This window comes from Kogia breviceps, chromosome 2 (assembly GCF_026419965.1).
Source record: "Kogia breviceps isolate mKogBre1 chromosome 2, mKogBre1 haplotype 1, whole genome shotgun sequence".
In the NCBI taxonomy this organism is placed as follows: Eukaryota; Metazoa; Chordata; class Mammalia; order Artiodactyla; family Physeteridae; genus Kogia; species Kogia breviceps.
Window position 1 is genome coordinate 60,543,109 of NC_081311.1, and position 14,123 is coordinate 60,557,231.

At 39.9% G+C, this 14,123-nt stretch overlaps 1 protein-coding gene across 15 annotated transcripts in view; it reads left to right on the forward strand.

Moving 5' to 3' along the window:
* PPP3CB (protein phosphatase 3 catalytic subunit beta) overlaps positions 1–14,123 on the forward strand; it is a 49,463-nt gene that overhangs the window by 954 nt on the left and 34,386 nt on the right. Inside the window, exon 1 of one of the 15 annotated variants that reach the window (XM_067025392.1) lies at positions 4,442–4,553. The exons of the other annotated variants lie outside the window; for them this stretch is intronic. Coding sequence (XP_066881493.1) covers positions 4,496–4,553 — 58 coding nt within the window. The 5' untranslated portion in view covers positions 4,442–4,495. Of the gene's footprint in view, positions 1–4,441; positions 4,554–14,123 lie in introns of those variants that run through there. 15 annotated transcript variants of the gene reach the window in all.

The window sequence follows — 14,123 nt, forward strand, 5'->3', positions numbered from 1 at the left end:
TTGCAGGCAGATACCCACACACTCCCCCTAGAAGAAAAAAATAGATATTTCTCAGCTGGTGCAGAATTTATGGTTGTTTAACGACCATAGGTCAGCAGATTAATTTAAAATAGAGAAATTGAGGGCTAATTGAGAGTTGTTTAAGATGTCCATGCTCTCTGGGAGAGCCCATCAACTTCAAGCACTGCTGCGGAGGTGAAAAACATAATTTGAAATGATTTTTCTTTATCCTGTAGCTTGGTCAATAAACTGAAATCATTTTAGAATAAAGGTTTCCTTATTGTATCACATTTATTTTTGAAAGATAGATACTTCTTTTATTTGTTTTATTTATTTATTTCATTCAGCTTCTTAAGTATACTGGCACAATGTAAACACTGTTAGCCCAGTTTTGGAAATCAGACTAGACATGTTTCCATTAAAATATTTAAAAACAAGAAAAACTTTTTCCTTTGTGTTTTTTTAATTTTAATTTTTCAATTCGAGTCTCCTTTAATAATAACACTAATTTGTATCTAGGCTATGTAGATAATTTTAAAAACTTAATAGTATATCTGTTCAGGCCAGTTATTGGAATGAACTTAAAAAAGAGTTTATGGAATCCTTGTCCTGAGAAATCTTTTAAAAAAGATTGGTAGTTCAGGCATTCATCCTATCTTGAAATCCTGAAGTTCTGTGGGGGTGGGAATAGGAGACATGGGCTGCCTGTTAATTTGCTGGCAGTATACTTGAGCTGTCAATTTCCCTGGGTACTTTTCACCCTACTATTAGATGGGACAACCAATCACATTGCTGAACAGTGAGTTTATGCTCTCCTTATGCTTGTGAATCTTCTTGTTTCTTGTCATATATGTGGTAATATTTCTCTTGTACTGCTTTAATACAGTAAAAATAAGATTCCAGACATAAGGCATATTCCTTAGGGGTGAGTTTTGAATGCAAGACACAGTCATGTTTGCAGTTTATTGGTATGAAATAAAAGTCATTTGATTTAGGTAAATAGGAGTTTGTTGGTAAGAAAATTATAGTTTAGTAGAGCTCATGGATATAAGATCTCATGTGCTTTGTAGTATATTCTTCAACACAACTTTCATTTCTTCATGGAATTTGTTAGCTAGTTGCAATGACTGATATGGATCACATGCTTTAGATATAGTGTACAACAGACTGGTTTGCGCTGCTCATGGAGTCTCTGGCTTCCTTGGAAGTTACTGGGAAACTTTCGTACAGAAATCTCCTTTTAGATTTCATCTTCAAGCTTTTCTTGTCTTTCTCAGTCAATAATTGTACTCTAATGTTGCATTTGATGACAAAGAACACCAGTTTCCTGAAGATATATGACCACAGTGCTAGTTCAACTTAGGTTTAACTTGTTAAAAATCTAGATTTCTGGGCTTCCCTGGTGGCGCAGTGGTTGAGAGTCCGCCTGCCGATGCAGGGGACGCGGGTTCGTGCCCCGGTCCGGGAAGATCCCACATGCCACGGAGCGGCTGGGCCCGTGAGCCATGACCGCTGAGCCTGCGCGTCCGGAGACTGCTGCGCAACGGGAGAGGCCACAACAGTGAGAGGCCCGCGTACAGAAAAAAAAAAAAAATCTAGTTTTCTTTTAAGTCCAGCATGTGCTAGTTTTGCATCAGTACCATTTCATACTAGTAATGTTATGGAGACCATCGCTGACGTTGAGTACAAGTAGTCTTTTTACTCCCTGAAACGTTTCCTTGTTGTCTCTAAATTTTATACTCTTACACTTATAGTCAGGAGACCTATATTTTATGGTCACATAGGTTTTGAAGGGGAAATAGGTCTTTCTGTGTTTAATATCAAATGCCTGAAATTCACATCATGGGAAGTTTGAGATCTTAGAATACTATAGGTGATTCATGTATAAATTATCTATTCACTGAAATTATTAGTGGTAATTCCATATCCCTGATTATGGGTGATTAGGTTTCCTGGTTAGTTAAAGCAGTTCAGTTCTGAGCCTGCTCCAGCTGGTGGCTCTGGTTAAATTCTGTTTGAAAGTTGGTGTAGCCCAAGTGGTTTAGGTGATTTAGTATGCACTCTTGACAATTTTCTGTTAAGCATTTTTCTATCTTTAGCTAAGATAGGAAGTTGAAAATAAAATAGAAACAAACTAGGAAAAACAGCTGATTGTATTGGCGTGAATGCCTTATTGCCACATGAGCAAAATTGGTGTGTGTATAATTTAAGTATAAAACCCTGAATTTATGTATATTGCTCTCCCTCCTCGCCTGGAAATTTGCGTGACCTGAATTGTTCAGCTACTTCCTTTTCTTTCCAGATACTTTTAAAATGTACTTTTTGCTGTATAGATGAGGTCCCAGATTTGTAAAACTAGATTATCCCTTGAGATTATTAAATCTTTTGCTCCTGATACAAAAATTCACCTTTATCGCTTAGAATGCATTGTCTGTATTGTGTATATGTTCATTTTAACACCCACAGTGTGACTCACTTTTGCATTCAACGTGTTTTCTTTATTTCATAGGTTATATTATCCTTATCTCTTAAATTATCAGACTTTCAGATTGAACCAAGATGCTAAAGAGAGTGCATTGTAAGTTTTTTAGCTATTATATATCTGATGGGCAGCCTTATGATTCATTTAGGTTCTCTTGCCAGCTGCCCTGATTATAAATCTGAGGCTAACGTGTTTTCCAGGACCTTAGCTTTATTAGGATTGCTTATTTTCATTACAGATTTTTAGATGGCCCACATAGGTCTTGGGGTCGCATAGCTACTTCAGTGTTTTTTGCTAGTTCTATTTCATTATATTTTAAAGCAACTTGAATTTTAATTTTTGTTTACAAAAGTTATTTTGTGGACTTACTAACTAAAAAAGATAACTCTTGAAAATGATTTTTCTTTTTCTTTCCACCTTCGTTAAACTGTTCAGCATACTAAAATAAATCTTCAATACCATGTGTCCTAGAGAAAGCAAAGGAACAGAGAATATTGTGTGTGTGTGTGTGTGTGTGTGTGTGAGAGAGAGAGAGAGAGAGAGAGAGAGAGAGAGAGAGAGAGAGAGAAGAGCACGTGAGAAGGATGGAGAACACTGGCCACAAGTCATCTTAGAAGGAAAATGCCAAGGAGGAAATACAGCTGCTCAGTAGTGAGGCAAAAGCTTTAGGTTCAGAGCTATTGAATGAATTGGCAAGATTATAAGGAAAAGTTTGGTGAAAGAATTTTGATTTATTAGATGAGGTGTGTTTTAGTGCCAATCATGTGACTTCATTTCATTATAAAAATGTTTATACACAGAGATGAAATGAGCTAAAGCTAATTGGCATCCTTTTATGGTATATAAAATTTATTTTGGAAATTCAAAGTAATCAAATAGCAAATATTTATTTAATGCCTGCTGTATAGCTAAAAACTGTAGGGAAACAACAGAAGTGTGAAAGATAAAAATATAGTCTTGGTCCTTGGGGAAATAAGTACTCATGAAAAGTTAATCATTTATGTCATAATGCTGGGTGTGATTAATAATTGCCAGATAAGTGGCAGACCCAGCAAGCTGAGTTCAAAGGAGGGTAGTGATGACTCTGGACTGGAGTGGTCTAGCAAGGGTTTGTATAGCAGGAAAGAGGCCTTGATGGTTGGGTAAGATTCAAAAAGCAAAAGATTGGGACCATTTCTTTGTGCAACATTTATCGAGTATGTGCTTTGTACCAGACATAATACTAGGCATTAGGGATACAGAATTGAATTAAGTAAGATAGATTCTCTTGGAGGCAGTCTGGTGGGGGAGACATTATTGCAAATAAATAATATAATGAATTTGGTACAAAGTGCTGTTGGAGCTGTAAAAAAGGAATTAACTGTCTTAATTGGAGGGAGACGTTACTGAAAGGATTATGTTTTGAGGGGAGCCTTAAAGGATGAGTAGAATTTCTGCAGATTTAAGGTAGGGCTGGGATAGAGAAAATATTTTCTGGTAGAGAAAACAGCAGCAGAAAGGCATGGAGTTTGAAAAAAGCATGAAATGTGTGACAGTATTGTGTAAAGTTCTTGGCAAGCAGGAGATGAAGTTGGAAAGGATTTTTTGTACACCAAGTTGAGGATCTGAAACTTAAGCTAAGCAGTATAGCCTCTGGATGATTAAGAACACTGGATGATTAAGCCTGTGGAGTCAGACTGCCTGGGTTTGAACCTAGTTCTACTTTAACCTTTTCACTGAGGACAAGATACTTAAATGTCACCAACCCTCAATTTTCTCATCTGCAAAATAGAGTTAATAATATGGGATTTTTTTTTTTTTTTTGCGGTACTCGGGCCTCTCACTGTTGTGGCCTCTCCCGTTGTGGAGCGCAGGCTCCGGACGTGCAGGCTCAGCGGCCATGGCTCACGGGCCTAGCCGCTCCGCGGCACATGGGATCTTCCCGGACCGTGGCACGAACCTGTGTCCCCTGCATCGGCAGGCAGGCTCTCAACCACTGTGCCACCAGGGAAGCCCATAATATGGGATTTTTGAATGATTAATAGAGACAATTCATGTAAAATTTGTACCGCAGTGCCTGGCCTGACACATGGTAAGTACTCAACTAATGGTAGCCATCACCATTATTATTTTTGAAGGTTTTAAAGTAAAGGAATGACCCAGTATTTTGGTTTTTGAAAGCCAACATGATATTGTATAGAATGAAATATTAGAATGGGAGAGGCTTAAATCAGGATGTCAGAAGATTAATGGAGTAGTCCAAGTGCAGAATGACCACAGCATGAATTAAGAGAAAGAGAAAAACCAGATATGACACAAATTCTGAGTAATATTAGAAAGTAGTTATATTGGATCAGTGACTGGGTGTGGGAATGAAACAGGTGGAAGACCAAACCTTTTTGAGAAAACAGTAATCAGACTAATTTTGCTTTAGTGATTGTTTGAGCATTGGTAGTTGAAAGCAGAAGAGATTGGAGTGACATGGAAGATACTGGGAATGGTTAAGAAAGACTTTGAAAATAAGTTTCAGGCTTTTGTTCCCTTTATTCTTTAGTCCTTAAGAAACCACCCCAAATTTTGGGGTAGATTTATCTACCTATGCTTTGTACGAAAAAGGGGAGGAAAAGTAGAGATTTTAGTTAGGGTTTTCTCGTACACAAAGTAATAAGAACTTGAACTAGCATTGCAGCAATGGAGATGTTAAAAAAAAGAGAGAGAATTTGAAGAATTAGTAGGACTTGGAGTCCAGAAAGAGAACAATGACACCAAAATTTTAAGTCAGAGTAACAGAGAATGATGACACCATAACAAAACTAAGCCAGGAAGGGGAACCAGTTTTTGAGGGAAGGTTATTGTGTTCAAAGAACCACCACAAATTAAAAGGAATCCAAGGGATACCTGGAAATTTTGAAGACAGTGTTGTAGGATCTGCTGAATCTTTCTTTAGAGCATGCTTCTACCCGTGGCATCTGAATGGGTTATACCATTCTTGGTGAAGAGGAGAGTTTTGATGACTCTTAGAAGAGCATTGTTACTGTGTTGGTATAAGACAGATAGTACTGGAGTAGCATTCTGAAGAACTCAGCTCCAATCATGGCTCTACCCCTTACTAGTTGAAACACCTTGAGAGAGCCATTAACTTATCTGAACCTGTTATCATATTTGTGCAATTGAGATAAAACTTGCCCTACTGAACTCACAGGAAGTCTCTGAGAATCAGAGCGTTATGTATGTAAAAGCAATTTGTAAACTGTAAATAAAGCACTATAAATATATTGTTATTGCTGCATAAATTAGTGTAAGATAAGTAATATAGAAACTGTAACTAATGTATCATTAATTCAGTAGATGTTAGTATCCATGTTCTAATCACTAGGTATGTAGAGATGAAAGACAGCTCCCTCGCATTCAAGGAGCTCATAAGCTTAAGGGGGAGACAAGATATTTACAGTACAATTGATGAGTGCCATGATGTAGGTGTGCATCATATGCTTTGCTATGGGACCACAAGGAGGGGGCACCATTAACCTAGACTGGGAACGGGAAACGTTTTCAGGAATTGGAACACTGAGGCTTCCCCGGTGGCGCAGTGGTTGAGAGTCCGCCTGCCGATGCAGGGGACACGGGTTCGTGCCCCGGTCCGGGAAGATCCCACATGCCGCGGAGCGGCTAGGCCTGTGAGCTGTGGCCGTTGAGCCTGTGCGTCCGGAGCCGGTGCTCCACAACGGGAGAGGCCACAACAGTGAGAGGCCCGCATACCGCAAAAATAAATAAATAAATAAATAAATAATAAAAGAATTGGAACACTGAAATGAGGTTTACGGACAAGGAGAAGTTAGACAAAAGGTGGGAATAGTGTACCCCCAAATAATAGGGTGTGCAAAGTACAGAGATTTTTTTAAAGTGATGGAACTTTAAAAATGAAGATTAAATATCTGAAGTATAGGATGTGTCCGGAATGTGAGTAAGTGGCAAAAGATGAGGGTTGGAAATGTAGGGAAGGGTCAGATTACAAGGGATCTCATATGGTATGTTAAGAGACACAATTTGGATTTTATATGATGAAGCCAGTCTTGAAACAGAAGGATGTTGAGATTTGAATTTTAAAAAGTATTCTGAGTTATTGTGAAGCATGGGCAAAATTGAAAAGATTTTAGTAATTTTAGAAAAAAAATTTCTTATTCAGTGTCTCAGGACCAAAGGGACAAAAGCAGATCAGAGAATTATTTAGGACCTATTGGCCATGTTAGGGCGAGGAAGAAAAAGACTTCTAGGATAATTTCCAGATGAGTAGCTATATTTGTGATAGTTTAGAGGGAAAGTTCATACATTAAGTTTTGGACATATTAAGTTTAAGATACTTATGGAACATCAAATTAAGATATTTGATAGTTTAATAAGGATTTGGAGTTTAGGGGCAGGGTCTGGACTGAATAATCTACTTGGGAGTCCACAAAATATAGATTTTAGTTGAAGCCATAGTTATGAATGAGAGGAGTGTGATATGAGGGCCAAGGACAGAATCCTAGGTCACACTGTCCTAGGGCCAGAAAAAGGACTAGAAGTTCATGAAATAGGCTGATCAGGTATGACCAGAGAATTAACAGAAAAACCAGGTGAGTGAGTTCAAGAACCTAAGAGAGGAGAGAGATACAAGGTGAAGGAATAGAGCAGAAGCCAGATAAATGTGGATTGAGGAAAGTAGACAACAAAGTTATAAAATGAAGCTATACCCTGTAGTTTACTCTTTCAAGAAGATTAGTTGTAAAATAAGGGATATATATGGTAGAAACAGGGATTAGGAGTAAGGGAGAATTACTTGTTGGGGTTGTTTTTAAGATCATAGAGACTTTAGTACAGTCTCCCCTCGGTATCTGTGGGGATTTGGTTCCAGGATACCCCTCCGCATTCCAAAATCCGTGGATGCTCAAGTCCCTTATGTAAAATGTTTTAGAATTTGCATATAACCTATCTATAGCCTCACATTTACTTTAAATCATTTCTAAATTACTTATAATACCTAATACAATGTAAATGCTATGTGAATAGTTGCCAGAGAGGCAAATTCAAGTTTTGCTTTTTGGAACTTTCTGGAACTTTATTTTTTAAATATTTTCTATCCGTGGTTGGTTGAATCTGCACAGGCAAGCCTGTGGTTGTGGAGGGCTGGCTGTATGTTTGTCTGCTCAAAAGGAAGAACTAATGGAGAGTCAGAGGCAGAAGAAACAGAATAGGGGCATGGATGGGTTGGAAGGGTAAACTGAAGTGAAGAGGTTGGGGGAGTGGGATTCAGAGCACAGTAGAATGTTTAGTATTGGATGGACGGAATACCTCTTCCTTGATAGGAAGAAATGTAAAGTGGATACTGGCATAGATGTGGATGGAGAGGGACAGAAAAGTGACATTTGGTCTGAAGGTCTCAATTTTCTCTGAAAAAGATGCAAGTTGACTACTGAGTAAGAGAGAAATTAAGTGTAGGGCTCAAGGAAGAGGTGATCATTTGAAATCTCCACTGAGGAGAATGGGAGAGAGCACAGACTAGAACATTTAATAGGATTGATGGCAAGTGCTAGTGACCAACTAAGTTGGAGACCGTGAATTTGTAGTAGCATTGAGCTGTTTTTTTTTTTTTTTTTTTTTTTGTGGTACGCGAGCCTCTCACCGGTGTGGCCTCTCCCGTTGCGGAGCACAGGCTCTGAACGCGCAGGCTCAGCGGCCATGGCTCACGGGCCCAGCCGCTCCACGGCACGCGGGATCCTCTCGGACCGAGGCACGAACCCGCGTCCCCTGCATCGGCAGGCGGACTCCGAACCACTGCGCCACCCGGGAAGCCCCATTGAGCTGTTTTGATGATTTTATACTCAGCATCCAAGTTTAGAAACTAACTCATCCAAGAATTGGAGTTTTGTAAGTAGGGTAGAACAAAAGGACTTTAAACAATTCAGGATGTTGTTTAAAAAGTGGGTGGGTGATGGAATAGCTTCAAAATTGCAACAAGTAAAGGTATCCAGAAGGGGGTTGATTAGGAGAGGCTGTCCACGTTCTTGATATATAATTGGAGAACAGATGAAGAAAAGGGAGTGAATCTGAAAGGATTAGAGATTTTGATCATGGAGTAAGAGATTAGAATTCAGGATTTCAGAGCTGGAGCAGAAATTATAGCTAAGGCTAGGGGAGTTGAAGTAGAATGGAGCTCAGACCTCTCAGTTCTTGGGTTTACGACGTAGGTCATCCACATGGACATTGATGATGGTGGTGCTTAGAGTGGAGAAGGCTTTCAAACCAGGAAACTAAGTTTCATGTGAGAGATTACCAGAAATTTAGTAGATGGCTGGGACAAGAATAAACTAGCCAGAAGTCACGAACCTCAAACGAGGAAGCATTTTCTTCTTCACGGGAGTGATGATCTTGGAAGTGGTAGTGGGGAGCTAAAAGAAGACTGTAGCCTTTTCTGCTCAAATAGTGGAGTGTGGAAAAATGAGCATCGTCAACTTTGAATAAAGTGTTTCAGAAGTGTTGTCCTTCAGGAGGACTAAGATTTAATTAAGCTAGAGAGATGAAGACAGCATTCTGTGAAGAGCTAAAATGTGTGTGTGCACGTGCCCACGCATGTGCACACAGGAAAGAAGGGTGGATTTTTTTTTTTTTATAATGGAAATTCTGCAGGCCTCAATGAAGAGGATTGGGAGGGAGGAGAACAGCCTGAGGATGGCATGGTGTGAACAAAAGAAATACAGAGAAAAAAATCAGGAGAAACTTTATTTTGGACAGTTGCCAGTAATGGCAATGGTGAGAAGCACAGACATCTGAATGATACTTTGGAGTAGTTTTCAGGTGGCACAGGCTGCACCCCAGTTGGTGTTGGAGGCCTCATGGGGCTAATAGTTTGCAGCCTTTGCTTATAGTTGGGCAACAGGATTAGTTAAGTCCCAGGATTCCTTACCCGTTAGTAGAAGAAGTAAGATCTCTGCTCTTCCCCCATCCTTGATCAGTCTGTGTCCCTGGTTTATTTTTTCAACTTACTACATTAAATTTTTTGAGGGGGCTTCCCTGGTGGTGCAGTGGTTGAGAATCCGCCTGCCGATGCAGGGGACACGGGTTCGTGCCCTGGTCTGGGAAGATCCCACATGCCGCGGAGCAACTAAGCCCGTGAGCCATGGCCGCTAGGCCTGCGCGTCCGGAGCCTGTGCTCCGCAACGGGAGAGGCCACAACAGTGAGAGGCCCGCATACCGCAAAAAAAAAAAAAAAAAAAAAAAAAAATTTTGAGGACTTGTCTATCAGCCACCATATATTATATCTGAATTAAAATACCTTGTGAAGGTTATTGATTACAGATATGACCTTCATGCCAAAATTTGTGTTAAAGGAAATTTTTCAACAGAACAGTTTGGTTAAAGTGAATATTACCAAATCAAGTTTTCTAGTATTGGAAACTTGGTGATTTTATGATTTTATAGCTCTTTAGGTTGTTCAAGCTAATCCTCCATTTTAGCCATTTCAGTTATTGACCATTCACATTATATTTACATACATTTATGTACTGGTTTTTCCCTATCTCAAACATAAAACAGTTAGAAAAATAGTCTGAAAATAAGGAGAAAAAAATATATAGGATGAAAACCCTAGAAAAATAGGAAAAGATGGCTGAAGATGAATTAGAAATGTAAAAAACCATTTAAAACCTGAACTTAGATGGAAATGCTTTAAAGTACCTTAGGAGTTGATGGTAGTAGTTGAAAATATTAATTTTTTTTTTTTTTTTTTTTTTTTTTTGCGTTATGCGGGCCTCTCACTGTTGTGGCGCACAGGCTCAGCGGCCATGGCTCAGGGGCCCAGCTGCTCCGCGGCATGTGGGATATTCCCGGACCGGGGCACCAACCCGTGTCCCCTGTATCGGCAGGCGAACTCTCAACCACTGCGCCACCAGGGAAGCCCCGAGAATATTAATTTTTGATGAAAAAAACTTAACCCTCTACTGACCAACAGGGTCAGTAATTAATTTCCTATTAGGCCAAATTCTATTTGGTCAGTTTTCTTTTGCTTAGTTAGATCACCTGCTATGGCTCCTTTCTCCAGCTGCCAAAGAGCACAATGCGTTTTTGCCTCTTATTTTCTTATTTACTGATATATTAAAACATTCTTTTGAAACTCTCAATTCTCCACTATCAGTGTTGTGTTGTTAGAACAACAGTTTTTCATCTACTTTTACCTATGGTGGCATTTCTTCACCCCTCAACCTGTACCAATTCCTTAAAAAGTATCCCAACTGGTGTTGAAATTTAAAAGTATGCCTTGAATTGAAAAAGAAGTGGAAAACATAGGTCTGGAGGCAGTTTATACTTTTTTTTTTCCCAGATGAATAAAGACATTCTGACTCTTGGTTAAAGAGGAGCAATAGCTCAGTGTGACTTGCAGTGGGGCATTCGCAATGTGCATGAAAACATGCAGTACCACAGGCGACTGGCTGAGTGGGGCAGAGGGAGACTGTCTCCCAGATGGGTTTTTAGGAAGTTCTATATTTTGAACAGAATTCACCTGTTAGTGGACTTAGTTGTTGATTATTAGGAAGTATGCGTAATCTAGAATGCAACATTTTAAACAGTATCTTTTTTCCTAAGTAGAGGAAAAATTATCTTGTCCTGATGAGAAAAATATCCCATCTTGATCTCAGAAATTTGTATTTAAGAGATATTTAAACTTTTCATTTTCATGATGTCCCCAAAGTAACTTTTATTTAGTAATTGTTAAATTTTGTAGTTTTTAAACAATTGGTTTACTGTTAGGGGCAAATTTGGTTATAGCATATAGTATAATAGTTTGTTTAATCTTTGGTTGGAGAAGAACATAAGAAAGGTTTTTTTTTAAAATTGGAATCTGACATACTATATTTGGGGGAACAAAATGTTTTTTTTTTTTTTTTTGCGGTAGGCGGGGCCTCTCACTGTTGTGGCCTCTCCCGTTGCGGAGCACAGGCTCCAAACGCGGAGGCTCAGTGGCCATGGCTCACGGGCTCAGCCGCTCCGCGGCATCTGGGATCCTCCCGGACCGGGGCACGAACCCGTGTCCCCTGCATCGGCAGGCGGTCTCTCAACCACTGCGCCACCAGGGAAGCCCAAAATGTATTTTAATGTCTTATTCTAGATGCAGTAAAAAGTAATGGGAATAGATGTGTTCTAAAGAAGGGGGGGGGGAAGCAAGTTCAAGTTTTGTTTTACTAGGAATCAAAAAAGATGAAAGCAAGAGGGATTGATGATTTCAAAGTCTTTTAGAAATGGTTGATATCCCTCTGCCTTAGTTCTTATCTCACTTATAAGAATTGAGTTCTTCCTAAATTTTTTTCCTCCAATGAGAATGTGGTTATTTACTCTTCTTAGTTAATTGATGTAATTCTAACCCAGCCCCCTGTTTTTAGTTTTTTTTAAGATGAACTGTGAAGAAACAGTTGGTCCTGTACTTTTCCAGTCTTCTGCATAATAATTGATGATCACAGTGATGGCCCTGAAACATCAAGAAAATACTATGTACTGTATGCCCAAATATAAAGTGACTTTTTTCTTTAAAATTTTTGTTTCAGAAAAGAGAGATCTCCCTTACATTTGAGTCTGTAGGTAGACTAAATTCTTACTATAAATTTCTCTCTTGCTTTCTTTTTTTTTTTTTGCGGTACGCAGGCCTCTCACTGTTGTGGCCCCTCCGGTTGCGGAGCACAGGCTCCGGACACGCAGGCTCAGCGGTCACGGCTCATGGTCCCAGCCGCTCCGCGGCATGTGGGATCCTCCTGGACCGGGGCACGAACCCGTGTCCCCTGCATCGGCAGGCGGACTCAACCACTGCGCCACCAGGAAAGCCCCCTTTTTATTTTTTATTTTTTTTAATTATTATTATTTTTTGCGGTACGCGGGCCTCTCACCGCCGTGGCCTCTCCCGTTGCGGAGCGCAGGCTCAGCGGCCATGGCTCACGGGCCCAGCCGCTCCGCGGCACGTGGGATCTTCCCGGACCGGGGCATGAACCCGCGTCCCCTGCATCGGCAGGCGGACTCCGAACCACTGCGCCACCCGGGAAGCCCTGAAGCCCCCTTTTTAAAAAAGGGGGCTTATTTATTTATTTAGCCGAGTTGGGTCTCTGTTGCTGGGCGCCGGCCTTCTCTAGTTTCAGCGAGTGGGGGCTACTCTTTGTTACGGTGCGCAGGCTTCTTGTTGCGGAGCACGGGCTCTAGGCGTGCGGGCTTCAGTAGTTGTGGCTCTCAGGCTCTAGAGCGCAGGCTCAGTAGTTGTGGCTCACAGGCTTAGCTGCTCCGCGGCATGTGGGATCTTCCCGGACCAGGGCTCGAACCCGGGTCCCCTGCATTGGCAGGGAGATTCTTAACCACTGTGCCGCCAGGGAAGTCCTCTTGCTTTATTTTGAAAAACAAAGTACTGTTTGGTAAAGGGCCTAAAACTACTTCAATCCAAGCTGATTTTGAATGCATAAAGAGGTCATTTGTTGGATTCAGTAAAAAAGGAATAAAAAATTTTAACAGATATGTAGTAACTTTTCCTAGGTATATGACCTCAAAATTGTGGTAGATACCATTGAAAATGGACATTCACATTTTCCATTCCATTTAACAAATATCAGTTTAAAATCAACATTTTAAATCTCATTTCATTTAAACAGGAGCAAAGTATTTTCAATTATAGTGAAGACAAAAATCTTTGTACTATTTTTTGTTGAAAATTCCCAGTATATGAAGAAGATAATAATGTTTAAAGACATTATAAGTTTGACCTAAAACCTTGCTAATGTGTTTGAAAAAGAGAATGGTAATACAGTCATGAGAAATGTGAATCACAGGCATGAGAGAAAAGTATTGATTTTAACATTATGAGTAAGAATAAGTGACTGGATTATTCAATGACAATGGATTTAGAGCTTTAGGTTGAAATCAGTTTGTCTTTTGTTTTTTCATCTGGCGTTTCTTATTATGATTAAATTCTCATGAATAGAAAAAAGCAAATATCAGTTTAAAACAATACAGTTGGTTATTACTTGTGGAAATCGTAAATATATGCTACAGGACTATAAAGGCCAACTATTTCAGTAGTTAGACAAATGGAAATTGTGGCTTAGGATAAATTTGCAGTGATAGCATTGAATATGTATTTAAAAAGTGCTGTATCTCAGGCTTCCTTGGTGGCGCAGTGGTTGAGAGTCCGCCTGCCCATGCAGGGGACACAGATTCGTGCCCCAGTCCGGGAAGATCCCACATGCTGCGGAGCGGCTGGGCCCGTGAGCCATGGCCGCTGAGCCTGCGCGTCTGGAGCCTGTACTCCGCAACGGGAGAGGCCACAACAGTGAGAGGCCCGCGTACCGCCAAAAATCCCCCCCGAAAAGTGCTGTATCTCAAACAACTTAAATGGGAGTGAGGATGATTTGCTTTTGAAAAGTATGTTAGATGACTCAAAAAATGAATCCAGTGATAAGGAATACACTGATGTCAAAAATGTGTGTAAAGATTTTGAATGAAAGTATTTTATGAAACATGAAGGTAAGAGAAAAAGCAGTATTTCAAAATTATCCTGATTTATTAATGTTATTTTAAATCTATATGTGCATCTGAATTAATTTAAATTCCATCAATAAGCATTTGGCTGTTTTAATCTATATCCCTAGAAGTTTCT